Below are 14,885 nucleotides of genomic sequence, written 5' to 3'. Positions count from 1 at the left end.
CCAAAGATGTTAGCCAATCCAGTATCCAATGTCTCTTCGCTTTGCGCATCTGCGGCCGTGCTGCCGTGAGAGGTTAAGGTAGCATGATAAAGTTTCGATATGTTTTGTTGTAGGTTGTTCTAGATCTTAAGGTTATCTTGCTGTGGAATCCGTTGACAACAAGCCGCAAAGTGAGTAAGCACAAACGTGATGGCGCACATTGTGTCTCGATCAGCGTGTCAGTAGGGCTCGAGACAGCGCACCTGTCTGCATTGTAGCTTGGTGCCTTTTCGTCTTTTCAGAAACTGGTAAAATGCAGTACTAAGCGTGCATTCTTGCACTCTTGGGGTGGCAGACGCGTGAATTTATTTCGTCGTCACTGTAGCTGATGCCGCCACTGTGACACACGGCGGCATGTCCGGTGCTGAGCGTACGGTGCAGCTTTTCGCCTTTATAGCGTGTGCCGTCGGTGCCATAATCGCGATTCTGGTGCAGGCTGGCGCAAGACGATTCTCAAGGTGGCGACGAGGAGGCGAGCCGGCGAAGAGCGATTATGGCCGCGCCGGTAAGCGTTGTTGGTTTGAACCATTGCTCAACTTTGAGCAACTTGTTCGCGCGAGGCCTATGTCTCAGGTCGGGTTGTTTTGCGCCGTCAGCCAACTTGCGCTGAGCTAGCCCCGCTTTAACGAAAATGTGATGAATTGAGGCCGTCGAACTTTTTGCCTGCTGCCATTGATGCCACCTGTCTGTTGTTGCTTGCGCAGCTTGTTGTTCTGAGAGCAGCGGTAACAATCAATCTGTTGGTCTACATTCCACGTTTCATTCTCTGGTTTCATTTATCCCGCGGCGCTAGTCATGAATTCCGTGGGCACAGCATTTCGCGTGCATCTTCTGTAGGTTGAGTGAGACGGCGAGAATCTGCGTTTTCTCCGTTCCTTTGGACAGCATTACTAAGTGTGTTGTGCTGCCGAATTACCATTGTCATTTTTTGTGCTAGTAATGCGTCATTTCACGGAGTCGGAATTTGGCGCTGCGTACAGTTTCCGTTGACCTTGCGCAGAGCTCCCGAGTGTTGTGCCGCAGACAAAAAGACAAAAATAATGTAGAGAAATTAGACTGCAGCAGCGTGCAGGTATGTATGAGGCACGTGCTTTTGACTATGCTTCTTGTAGGTCATCATGTCTGCACTTTTGCTGAGATGTTGTTCTCAGTATCCAGCAGTTGCCATTTTTCACCCTGTTTGCTACATATAGCATACCACTTGAGCGCTGTTTGCAAGATTGAAGGTGACTGCATCAAGGTGCTTTTTTATCCTTTCTACAGGCAACAACTCCCGAAGAGCGTGGTGAGCACAGGCTGCAATTTGCATACTCGCTTTGGTTTTCGAGGCGAGCACCTGGAAATAAGCCCAACAACCAACGTTACGACCAGAACCTCAAGCTAGTCTGCACATTTGATACAGTAAGTCTTTGCGATTATTGACAGATATGCATCAGCAATCTTCCAGTGCATTAGTTATGCGCTGTTGCTAATGGCAGTTCTGCAGATACCAAATGATAGCATAAGTATCTCGTAAGGGCGTCAAATCAGCATAGCTCCGCACTGTGTTTTCTTTTTTTGTTGTCACACATTTAAATGACTGATGTCTACGCCATGCATGTTTAGCCTTAGTCCAGCAGTTAATCAGTAAATAAGAAAATAGCGTGTAGCAAATGTTGAAGTGTATTTTTAATGACAAGAAAAGAAATCTGAAGTACGATTTGTGAAGGAGAAATTCCGTTAATTATTCTTTCATTTGAAATAATGGTTACTTGAGGTTAACAAGGTCACTCACTCAGTGTTACATTACAATAGAAAAAAAGAAAAGGTGAGGAGATGTCTAACAGCAGCTGACAGTACCAAGCCACAACTGCACTTGCCCGCGGTTTCGTCTTTGTGCTGTATACTATCTTGCCTGGCACCTTTATGCAACTTGAGTAAGGACGTTTCTGATTCCTGTGCTTTTTTTTTTGGTTAACCACTGTGCACATGAGCAATGTGGGCATCAGAGAGCAAAAGCTGACAGTGTGAAAGTGGAAGTGGGTTATATGGGTTTTCAGTTGATGTGGCTGCTGCAAGTGGACTAAAAGATAGGCATTGCAGCATCCTGTGTAGCCATGGGAGCAGCTTATTTAACCAAGCTCAGTCGGTGACATGGCCAGATGCAAGTGCAAAGAAGGAAGCATTGACGCTTCCTTACTGGTATACAGGTTTGGGTTCTGAAAAGCTTAATTTTTTTCCTCCGTTCTGCAAAAAGCAGCCTTTACACGACCTTTCATCCTGAGTCATCAGTAGGGTCTATTAGTCTCCTCAATCATAAGTGCATAACAGACCATTCAAGGTGTCAGTGGAAATGTATGAGCCAAGTGAAACACGAAGAGCAGGAGGGAATTGGCATGCACTGTAAATGGCAGTAGTGATGGTGATGCTTTTTCTTTTTTCAAAAGGAAATAAAGGTGATGCTGAAGATGGAATTTCTTGCTAAGCGGGTAGTCAGCACATTATGTGTGTTTGGCACAAACAAAAGAAAGACTTCTTTCTGGAATATTCGTGTTGTCATTACTGATCTCTTTTAAATGTTGGCTTTGGTTAATTTCAGGTGGAACAATTTTGGAGGCACTACAGCCATTTGATTCGGCCTTCAGAAATGTCAGGACACAGTGACTACCACCTCTTCAAGGAAGGCATCAAACCAATGTGGGAGGCAAGCTCTTTTTTCCTGTTTTTACATTTGCATTCCATCTTGGACACTGACTGTTGAAAAATTGGAATGGATATATGACATCATGTGATTCCAGAAGCGTTGAAGTTGCTTTGTAGTTGACTGAATTTTATGTTTACCACATTCCATGCGCGGCTTTGTGAGGCCACATGATAATGTGCCTAAGTGACTGAGAGAAACTTGATCATTAGCCGCCGCGGTGGCTCAGCGGTTATAAAGCTCGGCCGCTGACCCAAAAGATGCGGGTTCGATCTTGGTCGTGGCAGATTGATTTCGATGGAGATGAAATTCTAGAGGCCCACGTACTGTGTGATGCCAGTGCACGTTGAAGAGCCCCAGGTGGTTGAAATTCTCGGAGCCCTCCACTACGGCGACCCTCATAGCCCGAGTTGCTTTAGGACATTAAACCCCATGAAACCAAACCAAACTTGATCATTAGGCAAAGTGTTTTACATGACATTGAACAGCCCCGCTTTCATTGCACTTCTGCAACTTCTTTTGCTGTCTTCACTTCAGTTCAGTTTTCTTACATGCACAGTAATAGTTCGCACCGTAAAAAGGAAATAATTGCACATATATTTTAAAAGATCGTTTGCTCTGGTTATTCAGTGGATACCTTACTTCACACTTACATGTCAACTAATTGCATAGTGGGAGCCTCACTGTTGATATTTCTCTGCTGCAAAGCTGAGGAGAGCATCCTCACCATGCAGCTGCCTGCAATATAAATCATCATGCTTTCAAGAAGGAGAGAGGGGGGATTATAAAGTATTCCAAGGCAGTTGTAATATTTAGAGAATGTGACGAAGACAGTCTACTGGTGAACGTAAAATGATGTGTAATGTGCAGCCATCTGGAGGTAACAGCTGTTTCTTGCATTCACATTTTGAGCTCTTTATTGGCATGCAAGAGCTCACTGGTTATCCTGCAGGAATAAAATGTGCGATAATCATTTCAGCAGCATGGAATCAAAATTACAGTGTGCACACAAGAAGACTATATGGAAATAACATCACTTGGAAGAGGCCAGGCAGATGCGGTCGTTTGTTTCATTTACTTTCAATGAAATAAGTTTAAGGCAAAAGAAGAAACATGAGAAATAAGGTTATCATGATGAAGCAGATTAGTAGGTATCCTGAAATCTTCTGAGATTGAAGTGTGGTCTGAGAGTAAAAAGTAAATTTATTTCTCATTGTTGCAAGGCTGTGATTACATTAGTTATCAGTTTTTCAGCAAATAACATGTTTCTCACATTAAACAACTTTTGGGCGGCACGCCGTCAAGCTGAGCTGGCTGCTACGCGAGACCCTTTTTCGTCGCAGGCACGTACGCGATTACACTATCTTACAGCTAAGGCACGCAAATATGGACGGGACCTCTATCGACGGCAATGGCATTTTGAGTGCGAACAATTTTCTGCAAAATCCTCGAATGCCTCTCTCTGGCGAACATTCCGTACAATGGAATGCGGTCGCCGTTCGACTGATGCAGCAGCAACCGCATGCTTTGCGGCTAACTTGTCGCCAGATGATTTCGCCAAAGAAGCAGTGCGAAAGTTTTTCTCAAAATACGATGCTGTGCCTTCTTCAGCCGCTAGTTTAAATATGGCAGGTATCCCAGCGCATGTATATCAAATGCCGTCTGATGTCGACGCAGATGAAATTGCGTGTCCGTTCTCTATGCCTGAGTTGCTGGCTGCAATAGATGATGCGAAACGGAAAACAGTGCCCGGCCCTGACAATATTCAGTACGAGGTCTATAAGAACCTGAGTAGCGCTGCACCCCCTCAACTACTAGACGCCATAAACAATGAATGGCTGCATGGCGTCGTGCCCGAGAGCTGGAAATCCGCTGTCGTGATTCCTATCCCGAAACCAGGAAAGCCTCCAACGGACCTTGCAAATTTACGACCTATCTCCTTAACTCCTACGCTGTGCAAGCTGGCGGAGAAAATGCTAACCACACGATTGTCATGGTGGCTAGAGCAGCGCGGTTTTTATCACCCCGCACAAATCGGCTTTCGTCCATATATTGGTACAGAGGACGGGTTGGCTGTCCTGGCATCTGCAGTTTTGTCATCTACCCACAGCCGCAATGCGCATACCATTTTATCAATGGACATTGAAAAGGCATATGACAACATCAGTCATTCAGCCATTCTGAACTCCATTCACATGCTTCATCTCCCTCTGAGAATGCGTAGTTTTGTCGAATCATTTTTGGAAGGCAGAAAATTTGCAATACGCCTCAGCAGCGAAGCGGTCGGATCATTTGTTCCCCTCTGTGGCGTGCCCCAGGGATCAGTATTGTCGCCGACGTTATTTAATATTGCTTTCATCCCGCTGGCTTGGCGCTTACATGACATCCATGACATAAAATTTCTTCATTACGCTGACGACATCACGGTGTGGAGTACTCACCAAGATCTCTGTACTCAGGAGGCTGCCCTTCAATCTGCCTTGGATGTTACCTCTAATTACGCATCATCCATCGGACTTCAGCTATCCGTGCATAAAACAACATACACGTCAGTCGCCAACCGCTGTGGACGCCGTAAACTTGCGGCAAGTCCAATCCGTCTTTGTCTATCAGGCGCCCCACTACAGGAAAGTCAGAGTGTAAAAATCCTTGGGTTAATGATTCAACAATCAGGATCAGCGACTGCATGGCTTTCTCAGGCAAAAAGGCAAGCTATTCAGACATTGGGTTTGATTAGAAGAATTGATCCTAAAACTGGTGGCGCAGGCTCGTTCGTTCGTTGCACGGCAATTGGTGAAGGCAGTTCTGCAGCCACGTATTGTTTATCAAGCCCAGTTTCAAGATTTTACAAGAGCCCAATGGGATTGCCTTGAAGCCGTGAACCGAGAGGCTATGAGGACCATTATGTGCCTTCCACACATCACACCGGTCATAGCTTTACAAGAGAATGCGCAGCTCAATACCATTGATGAGCTGGTGCAGCAGCGCCGTGAAGCGCGCAGCCTTAAGGCCAGTCTATCGCACTCCACGCATGCACTGAGGAGTTATGCAACGTTACACTCCATTCTTCAGCCGCCAACGCCAGTTCTTCCCCCATGGGAGTTTGTACAGCTCGGCGACAGCAAGCCAACAGATAATCGCCGGCCGACATCTGCTAATTCGGCATCCTTGCTTCGCCAGAAATTTGAGGAACAAGACGTTTGCCTGCCTGAAGGATCCATTGTTGTCTACGTAGACGCAAGCAGACAAGACTGCAAAGCAACAACAGCTATCTACTGCCCGTGCAGACCTGCCCTGAATCAAACCTCTTGGTTTCAGCTTACGGAACCCCCTTCGTCCTTTTGTGCTGAGCTCGTTGCAGTTCAAAAAGCACTCTGCTCCGTGGCCGACATAACTATGCTCCCTGCGGCCCGCGTTGTCATCCGCACAGACGCCCTTCAAGTTGTCCGGTTGCTACGACGTGTTAGCCGCTGACCAACGATATGTCAGGATATCCACTGGCTCGCGGCACTCATCCCGCAGCCAGTACGTATTGAGTGGATCCCACGGGATCTGCTGACCTATCAAAGCCAGGCAGATTTAGCGACCCGCCTTGCGAATACAAACTCATCACCGCCTCGGTCCCTAATTTGGACAATTTTACCCTCCTTTCATCAAGAAAGGAACTCCTCCGGCACCGCACATGTGCTCTCATCCCTCTGTGTGCAGTAACCCTCCCCCGCGGTCTTACCCGTGCAGAGGAGGTTGCACTTAGGAGGATCCGGGTCAGGGTTGCCCTCACACCAGCCGTCACTCGGAAGTGGCCTCAGTACCGAGATTTGTTTCCTCGGCCAGGGTGTCCGATATGTAAACACGAGGACATTGAAGCCGACATTCATCACTTACTGTGGGACTGCCGAGCTTTTAAGCCTACAAGGATCCGGCTCCTGATGGTAGCGGGTCTTTTACCAAGGAACCCTGCTTCATACATTGCCTGGGCGCAGGGACCATACCATTGTTCTCAACTGGACTTCATCAAATCAGCTAGCCTTTTGCCATTCATTAAATCTCTAGTACATCATTCATCACACCTTCACCCATCATTGATGCCCTGGGGCAATAAATTTCGCTTAAGAAAAAAACAAGAAGAGAGGCAGCTGCAGCAACTACAGTATCGTTGCATGGCAAAGAAACAAGGCTGGCTGTTAAAAACATCAAGCTACATTGCTACAAAAACATTACTTTGAGCCAGACAAATAAAATGCTTTCTGCAGCATGTGTAACCTTTGTAAAACCTGGGGATTTACCAATATGCTGTGGCAGGCACTGAGGCCATGTCATGATAGTTTCGTACTGCTCCTACTGGTCCACTCAAAAGACGAAAGAGAACTTGAAGCTAAGGCTCCCACTACTACTATGCACCAATCACCATAACAATTTTGGCACAAACATCGCATCAGAGTGCCAACATTGAGAGCTAATAGCGTGCATCATGATGTTGGCAGTTTTCTTCAGTGCACCCTGTTTGATTTCCATGGCAGGATGAGGCCAACCGCACTGGTGGCAAGTGGATCGTACGGCTGCGCAAGGGGCTGGCGTCCCGCTGCTGGGAGAACCTGATCCTGGCCATCCTTGGCGAGCAGTTCATGGTCGGTGAGGAGGTGTGCGGTGCGGTGGTGTCGGTACGCTTCCAGGAGGACATAGTGTCAATCTGGAACCGCACAGCCAGTGACAGCCAGACCACGCTACGCATCCGCGACACCCTGCGGCGTGTTCTCAACCTGCCCGTCAACACCGTCATGGAGTACAAGACGCACACCGACAGCTTGAGGCACGTGTAGCCATTTCTTGCAACCATGCATGCCTTCAACGTGCCATACCCTGACAAATTTTCTCAGCTTGGTTTTCTTCAATATAACCATTTTAGTGCACATCTGTGAAGCAGGCCTCCTTCTGTTGGTATTTTTGTTTACGGTGAATGTGAGATATCCTCAGTGGCTTTGCAAAATAGGAATTAGAGCTGTGCACTACAGAGATTAAGGAGTTGCAATTTGGGAACTGCATAAAGTTAGCATGATAGGGAGAGTTTATAATTGGTAAAAGTAAAATTCCTTTCTTGCACAGAAGGGGTCAAAATATTTCTGGTCAGCAAAGGTCATATGGCTGAAATGAACGGTGGCGCTAACAAGGACACTAACAAGAAAGAGACACCACATGCGCACACTACCAACTCCATTTCATCATGCACTATCCCGCCCCTCGGGCCGTTATTCTGAAGTAATATGGCTGGTTTATTTCTGCGGCACATGTATCCTGGGCCTGTGGCAAGCTCTATTTATCCTCCTCGTTATGTGAGCAGCATTTTCTGGAGTAATAAGTTGAGCCTTCCTGCTCTACTCTTCTTTTTTCTTTCGTTTGGGCTTTTCTGGCTTCTACAGAAAGAGGGAATGTGTTTGAATAGCATATTTATTTCAATTGTGGCCTTATCGGATTAATTCGATTTTCCTTTCTTACCTGTTGGTCAGTTTGATGCCGTTATTTGATTTAGGTATACATCTTACTGTAAAACACTGGACAGAGTTAGCAGACACTGTTATGGTGCAAACAGGGCGTATCAAGTTTTTATATGTATCGTCTTCTTGTCTTTGCATTTCATGCAATCCCCGATGTAGATCATTTGGAAGCGAAAGTCCTGTGAGGTGCTAGTGTGATGACGGAGCGAGGCACGAGTTTCGTGGTGCCACCTGGATGACGTGCAAAAATTGAGTAACAAAAAAAATAAGGCTTGAGGGCAGTGTGGAGTGGATTTTGAATATTTTTTTTTTTAGATGACAAAAGAGAAGGCCATTGACACTGAAGACAGTGCGCGGCTAAGTTGGCAAATAATAAAAACTATAGCTCTTCAGCAGATTTAACATGACAGGAATTTTGACTGCAAAGTGAAGTCAACCGTTAACCGACGGTGTTGAACTGCGTTGATTCTTAACTGACTTTTCCGAGCATCGTTCTCCCTCTGCCATCATTGGCCTTGTCATTCACACGTCATGCAAACGCATGTTGTGGCTTGTCTCTGCAGGCACCTTCCTAAATAAATAGAGCCTCAAAATGAATACTGCAGCCCTATAAAAGTGAATCACATTGCTTGAGTGACTTCACTAAAGTCACAAATGAGCGGTACTAATAGAAGCTGCGTTGCATTGAACGCCGTGCTATATTCATTGCACACTTGGATCCATTGCAACATACTAAAAATAAATAAATCACGAATGGCAATAAGGTGACTATCCTGCATTCAGCTGCCATGTAGTCTTCAAACGTAGACCGTATTGATAGTAAAGCAATCTGAGCATTGCATCTGCAAACAAAGCATGGTCAGACTATAAAAAAGGCAACAGTTGCGTACAAGCAACATACCCCTTGTGTCAAAATAAACACCACCATGATAGCTGAAACGCTAGTGCGAAAACATAGAAGTATTAGTTTCTGGATAGGGAATTCAAACTGGGTTTGTTAGCAGTCAAAAAGAGCTATTCTTGCACTTTATAAGTGAAAATCACCTGCTCTATCGTTCAGTTACCTGAAATTTTTTGTCAAGCTGTGTTTTGCTCACATTTCATTTGACGCCAATAGAAGTCAATGTAAGCGAAAACGCAAACAGTAACTGAAATGCGCAGCAAAGCTAATGGATGGAAAGCTTTACAGTATGTCACACATGTCCTGAGGGCGACAAAACCTCGCCTTAAATGTGAAACACAAAAAAAAGTGGCACGCTACCAGTTGCGCAGCTGTGCATCCATAGAACAAGTCGCCACTTGCCGCGGCACCTTCTGGGGGGGCCACGTGATGACACGGCGTCATGGGAGCGTCTTAGAAGGCAAGCACGCAGGAATACATTTCTCAACTTGTGCTTAAAACCTTTGCCTTGCTGTCATTATGAACTTTAATTTACCTTAGCCAACAGAGCAAAATAAGAAAATGATTGACACATATAACCCACATTGTACAGAGACACTTGCAGAAAGCAACACGATGACAAAGCTGAACCAGCGCTGCTGCCTTCCTGCACACCAAAAAAGATTTCCGCATGGACCTTGTTTCATACGGTAAGCAGGCTGCCAGGTCTACAATACCGAGAGAGAGTGCGTGCTAGAAACAAGTTTAAAAAATATTACTGAAAACAAATATGGCTGAGGCCTCTTGTTCCCAGTGATTCCGCAAAAAATTACGCATTTAAGCATTTTTCTTAGGATGTATGTTAGTAGCCACATTCCCTTTTATAATGTATGTTGTTAAAGACATCGGGTGGTATGACACGATGATGATGTACTACTAATTTACCACATTTTTCCAAGTATAACATGAGGGGGAATTTTTAGGCACCAGTAAAGTTTTAAGGGGGGATGCTAGGTTGAAGAGTCAACTTTTGAACTACTGCACCAATTGTCATAAAATTTTCAGGGATGGTGTATCTTCTTCTCATTAGACTATATTAAAAATTTCAGCTCCCCAGCTCGAACAAAAAAAAAATTATAGCTGTCATATTGAGCAGTCAGGTGTGTCAGCTTAGGAAAACTATCGTTTAAAAAAAATGGAGATGTACTATTTGTTTGTGATTAGATGTCTTCTAGATGGTTTATAGTGCAGGGTAAGGCCACTCGCATATATTTTTACCATTTCTGTAAAAATGTCACCACTCTAAAAACAAAGGTAAATTTTTTTGTTATCATTATATGTCAGACATCTAAAAATATTTTGTGTTAGAACATATTTAGCTACCAAAAAATTACCTTATCTTGTTCCTGGGAAAATTTCAGTCGAGAAACCACCTTGAAACCAGGTTTTGGTGGTGCAGTTTGGAAATGATAGCTTTTCCTAACGGTTTTGTTTTCTCATAACGTGCAAACAGAGAAAAATGAGTTCAAAGATTTCAGAACATGCTATTTTGTTTTGGGGTAGAAAAAATTATTCAGTGTCCTGCTCCTTAGCTCGGGCCTTCCACTTCAACACGCCGCTGCTCTGTGGCAAATGCTTCAAGCTTTTTCTTTTTTTCAGTTTTAGAGCTGTCCATCGCCCTTGCGTTCACTCGTGAAATACATTGATGGGTTGCTTGCTGGACGTGCTTCATCGTGTGTACTCCATGTTCTAGTTACAGCTTGTAGAACTCTCTCTTGAAGCCACGTGTGCCCTAATTAAATTCTAGCACAGCCAAGGCTGCCGCAGTATCCACGGTTCTTAGTGATGCAGATTCGGTCTTTGGGTGACGAACCATCATCGCAGCTTGAAAGGTTCGTGCCGGCCGCTGGTGGCAGGTTTAGGTCTGGCGAATGCACAAGCAGACGCTCACTTGCTGGCGATTGCCCATGCTTTGTAGGCCTCTCACTTTTTTAGTGCGGTTTCGCTTCCCGAATGCTCTCGTAGTCGAAGCCTTCGTTGCCGGCATCTTCCAGTCACACCACGAGCCACCCGCTGATCACAATAAACTCACAGAAGGATGGAAAGGTAACATATAGCAAGCATCGAACACAACCAAAGAAGGAGCAACTACAAATGGCGCGAAAACAGCGTTGGGTAGTCACGTGGTATATTTCCGCCAATCCGAGCTCCTGTTTCGGTATGCCATCCACTCTACAGTTAGTGCAGCCAGAAATATGCCTTCGTTCTTTAGTTCTTTGTTAGTGGCCTTGTGTGTTCTCGTTAAGACCTTCCGTGACTAAAAAGCGCGAAAAACAAACTTTCTAACATGGGCATTCACTTCACGTTCGGTTTTTTTCCCGCACCACGGCTGCATCATGAGAAGAGCGTTCATAGACGCCTTCGACGGCAAATGCTTGCCACTGCCTTGTGAAAAGAATTATTTTATAACAACCAAACAATTCTTCATTAAACCAGCAGTCCAAAACAACTGAAACTTAACAATTTTTTCCCGAAAATCGGTATTTTAGCTCCACATCCCCCCTTAAGAAGAAAGTTATTATGAATTTATGATTATAACTTGATCTCAAACTGTTCAGGCTAACCTTAGCTGAGCTCCCCCTGCCTCAAAACGGAAGCTGCACACTAAAATACAGATGCTATGAAAACATTGCAGCTGCTACGTATTTCGTGCTGCGCACTCTTGCACATGTTCTTTCCTTTCCAGTCTCTTTCTGGGCCTTCTGTTTGTGAATGGCTTATGCCACCTTCTTTCCACATTTATAGCCACCCTTTCCTTTGCCATTGCAAGCCGTGCACTTTGTCCCAAGGTCATTGAAAAGCGGCTAGCAAGCCTAGTGGTGAAGAACGCTTTGCCTACCTTGAAGAGCCAGGAAAAAAGAAATTCACACTCTAATCGTGCCTTGGTTTCGATTATAATGCGAGATACGTCCTGGTGCAGGTGTTCTGAGGAAAGTTTTTGCGTTATATTTTTGCAGATGCTGCGATCATCTGTCTGAATTCTCTTGAAGCTAAGAATCATAGTGAATGGAGTTCTGCTGATGCCTTGACATGATTTTCTGTGTGCCTGAGCAAACTTCTGCCAAACTTGGCAACTTTAGTGACAACGCTAGTACTAAGGTCCTTCTTTTGGATACTGGCGCCTTTCAGAATCAATGTTACAATTAGTAGTGGCATCTTTAGTTTTGAGTAATTCCTAGCATCCATTCTGGAGGCTTCGCCTTGTTGCAGTATTCAGCTGTTCAGGAATAAAAATGAGCAGTAAGGGGTTGCCAAACTCTTGTGGGGCTGTATCCTGCTGGCAGGCACGGTCACCGCAGCCAGGGTAGGATTGTGCACCGGGGCATCATCAGAAAAATAATATAGTAGTGTGGGGACACTGCGTCAAATCAGTGCTATTCTTCAAGTGAAGAGAATGCTACATGCTTGCTGCCATTGAATTGCAACAACCACCTTCAGTTTTAATTAAGGCATATTTGCAGTGTGCGAGGCACGTTTAGAAAAGAACATGCAATTATTTGATGTCTCGAGTCGAATATTGCAGATTTTTAGTCCTCAGTTCACGGAATTTAAAACTGTTTTAAATGTGACATGTCCTTTTTTTAAGCAAAAAAAATTCAATTATGTTCATTCATGAGCATGATCATATTTTATTTTTGTATTTTATATAAATTTTTTAGTAAGTATTGTGGCAGAGTGGCAGTACTGTTGCCCTTTGAAATTGATGTTGCTAGCAGTAGGTTTTGGCTCGTGTTTAGTCCTTTCTTACATGACCATGTACAGCCTTTATCAAAAGCTTAGAGCCCAGGGGTTTCGCATCTTAGCCCTGCAGTGTGGCTCATTATGCATCAACAGCTTTCTAAATCTCTTGAAGGTAACAGGAACTCTGGTCCTCCCCTCTCCGAAGGTAAGGACTACCATGGATGCTGCTGGAGCCCTTCTACACAGCTTAGAAGCAAACCCCTCCTTGGCCTTGGAACATTTGACAGAGGCTGTACATGGACCTTGCAGACCCTTCTGTTATATATTGCTTTTTGGCTTTCCTTGCCTCCTGTATGTTTTGCTGTGAAGTTTTCAGGCATACTTTGCAGTCCCAGTGCCTAATTATCATGAGGATGACCTGTGTGAAAATTTAGTGAAATACTATGTGATCACGCATGTTAGGCTTGTGACATTATGTTGTGCATTTGGCATCAAGTTTGTGTAGGGTGCTCGAGCAATGTGCAGCTGACAAAAAGCAAAAGTTGACAGCAACTGGTCATTTTCACATTGTCCTTCTGGCTCATACGTCTGTGTAGCTCTTCTTTCGCTTGTTGAGCCTAGCGGCTGTGCCAACAGGTCGCTTTGCTAGCAAAGAAATGCACCACTTGAGGCCACAATGGTGGGTGGCTCAGTGGTTATGGCGCTCGGCTGCTGACTCGAAAGATGCGTGTTCGATCCCGGCCGCAGTGGTCGAATTTCAATGGAAGCGAAATTCTAGAAGCCTGTGTACTGCGCGATGTCAGTGCACGTTTACGAACTCCAGGCGGTCGAGATTTCTGGCGCCCTTCACTATGGCGTCCCTCATAACCCGAGTCGCTTTGGGACGTTAAACACCCATAAACAATAAACAAACAAGTACCACTTGAGCACTGTACACAGGTTTAATGTCAACTGCACAAAAGAGAACAGAGAAGAAAAGCTTGAGAACAGAAAGACAAATCGCTGCAAAGCACACACTCATGTTGACACGTTGGCCAAGTTGAACATGTAGTAGCACCTAATTGGGATTAAATGAGCCAATTCTACGACATAGCGTAATGTTTGTGGTTCATAGCATAGCTATTTATTTTTAAAGCCACAATTCTTAAGTGAAAGTATCGTGTAGCCTGTATTTCACAGCTTGTTGGCTCACGTTTGCAAGGTTTCGTGTTCTAGCAATAAAGCTGCATGCTAAGCTAAAGCTTGTGTGCCATAGGTGATGCCCAGAGAATTGTGCAATCAAATAACAGACATTTTCTTCTTTTTTCCAGAGATAATTCCAGTTTCCGCAACACTGATATCTTCCTGAGATGACAAGGAAGGAAGGTCAACGTACACAAGGTACTTGCTCGTGATATGGGACTTCAGAGCCTACCCTACTGTGCCATCGTTATTTGTGGTTAATGCCACCCAATAAAGTGAACATCACTTGACTCAATTAAGGTGCAAGTTTTGTTTGTGAGTGACCTTTTTTCTTCCTTTTGATCAGAAAGAGAGCTTGCTGTGCAAACTTCACATGCAAGGTTTTGTGGAAACAAAATGCATTCAGCCAACTGCAAAATTTTGCCACAGAAACCATAAAGCTAGAGCAGTTCTACACCAGAAATTTTAATGATGAATTTCATTAATATGCACCCAACTTGCGTGCAACCTATATATATGTATTATTGTGTGAATAGCGTATCTGTATACCTTACCTCTCCCCCTAACCTCTCTTTTATTTCATTTCTCCATTCTGCCTGCTATCTTTTTGTTTCCGCTTCCCCAGCTCATGTGCCTCTGTAGTGATGGTAGATGCCGGGGCTAGCAAAAATCTTTTCCTTCCTTTTGATTTTTATTTCTGAATAAACACCACCACCACCACCACCTTAGCAAGCATGGTATGTGTTGGGCCAGGCAGTTGCTTGCTTATTGCCCCCCCCTGACACCACATATTTTTTAAACATGCTCATAATGGTGATCTCCTGAGAGTGGCAGCAATGCAAGAAAAAAGGCTGTCATTGTGCTGATTTTC

At 44.7% G+C, this 14,885-nt stretch overlaps 1 protein-coding gene across 2 annotated transcripts; it reads left to right on the top strand.

The window, feature by feature from the left end:
- The first annotated feature begins 15 nt into the window (after positions 1-15).
- Positions 16-14,309, top strand: LOC144125894 (eukaryotic translation initiation factor 4E type 2-like). 2 transcript variants are annotated; one of them, XM_077659690.1, is made up of 7 exons: positions 16-170; positions 475-544; positions 1,303-1,440; positions 2,618-2,722; positions 7,240-7,529; positions 9,705-9,801; positions 14,143-14,309. In XM_077659690.1, exons 2-7 carry the CDS (start codon positions 533-535, stop codon positions 14,146-14,148), a joined length of 648 nt encoding a protein of 215 aa, XP_077515816.1. In that variant the 5' UTR covers positions 16-170; positions 475-532; the 3' UTR covers positions 14,149-14,309. The 2 variants fall into 2 exon arrangements, with proteins under 2 accessions (XP_077515816.1, XP_077515817.1); XM_077659691.1 differs by lacking the exon at positions 9,705-9,801.
- The last annotated feature ends 576 nt before the right edge of the window (positions 14,310-14,885 follow it).

Source organism: Amblyomma americanum, chromosome 3 (assembly GCF_052857255.1).
Source record: "Amblyomma americanum isolate KBUSLIRL-KWMA chromosome 3, ASM5285725v1, whole genome shotgun sequence".
Taxonomy (NCBI): Eukaryota; Metazoa; Arthropoda; class Arachnida; order Ixodida; family Ixodidae; genus Amblyomma; species Amblyomma americanum.
Note: the sequence above shows the minus strand (reverse complement) of the source record. Positions and strands in the feature narration are given on the sequence as shown.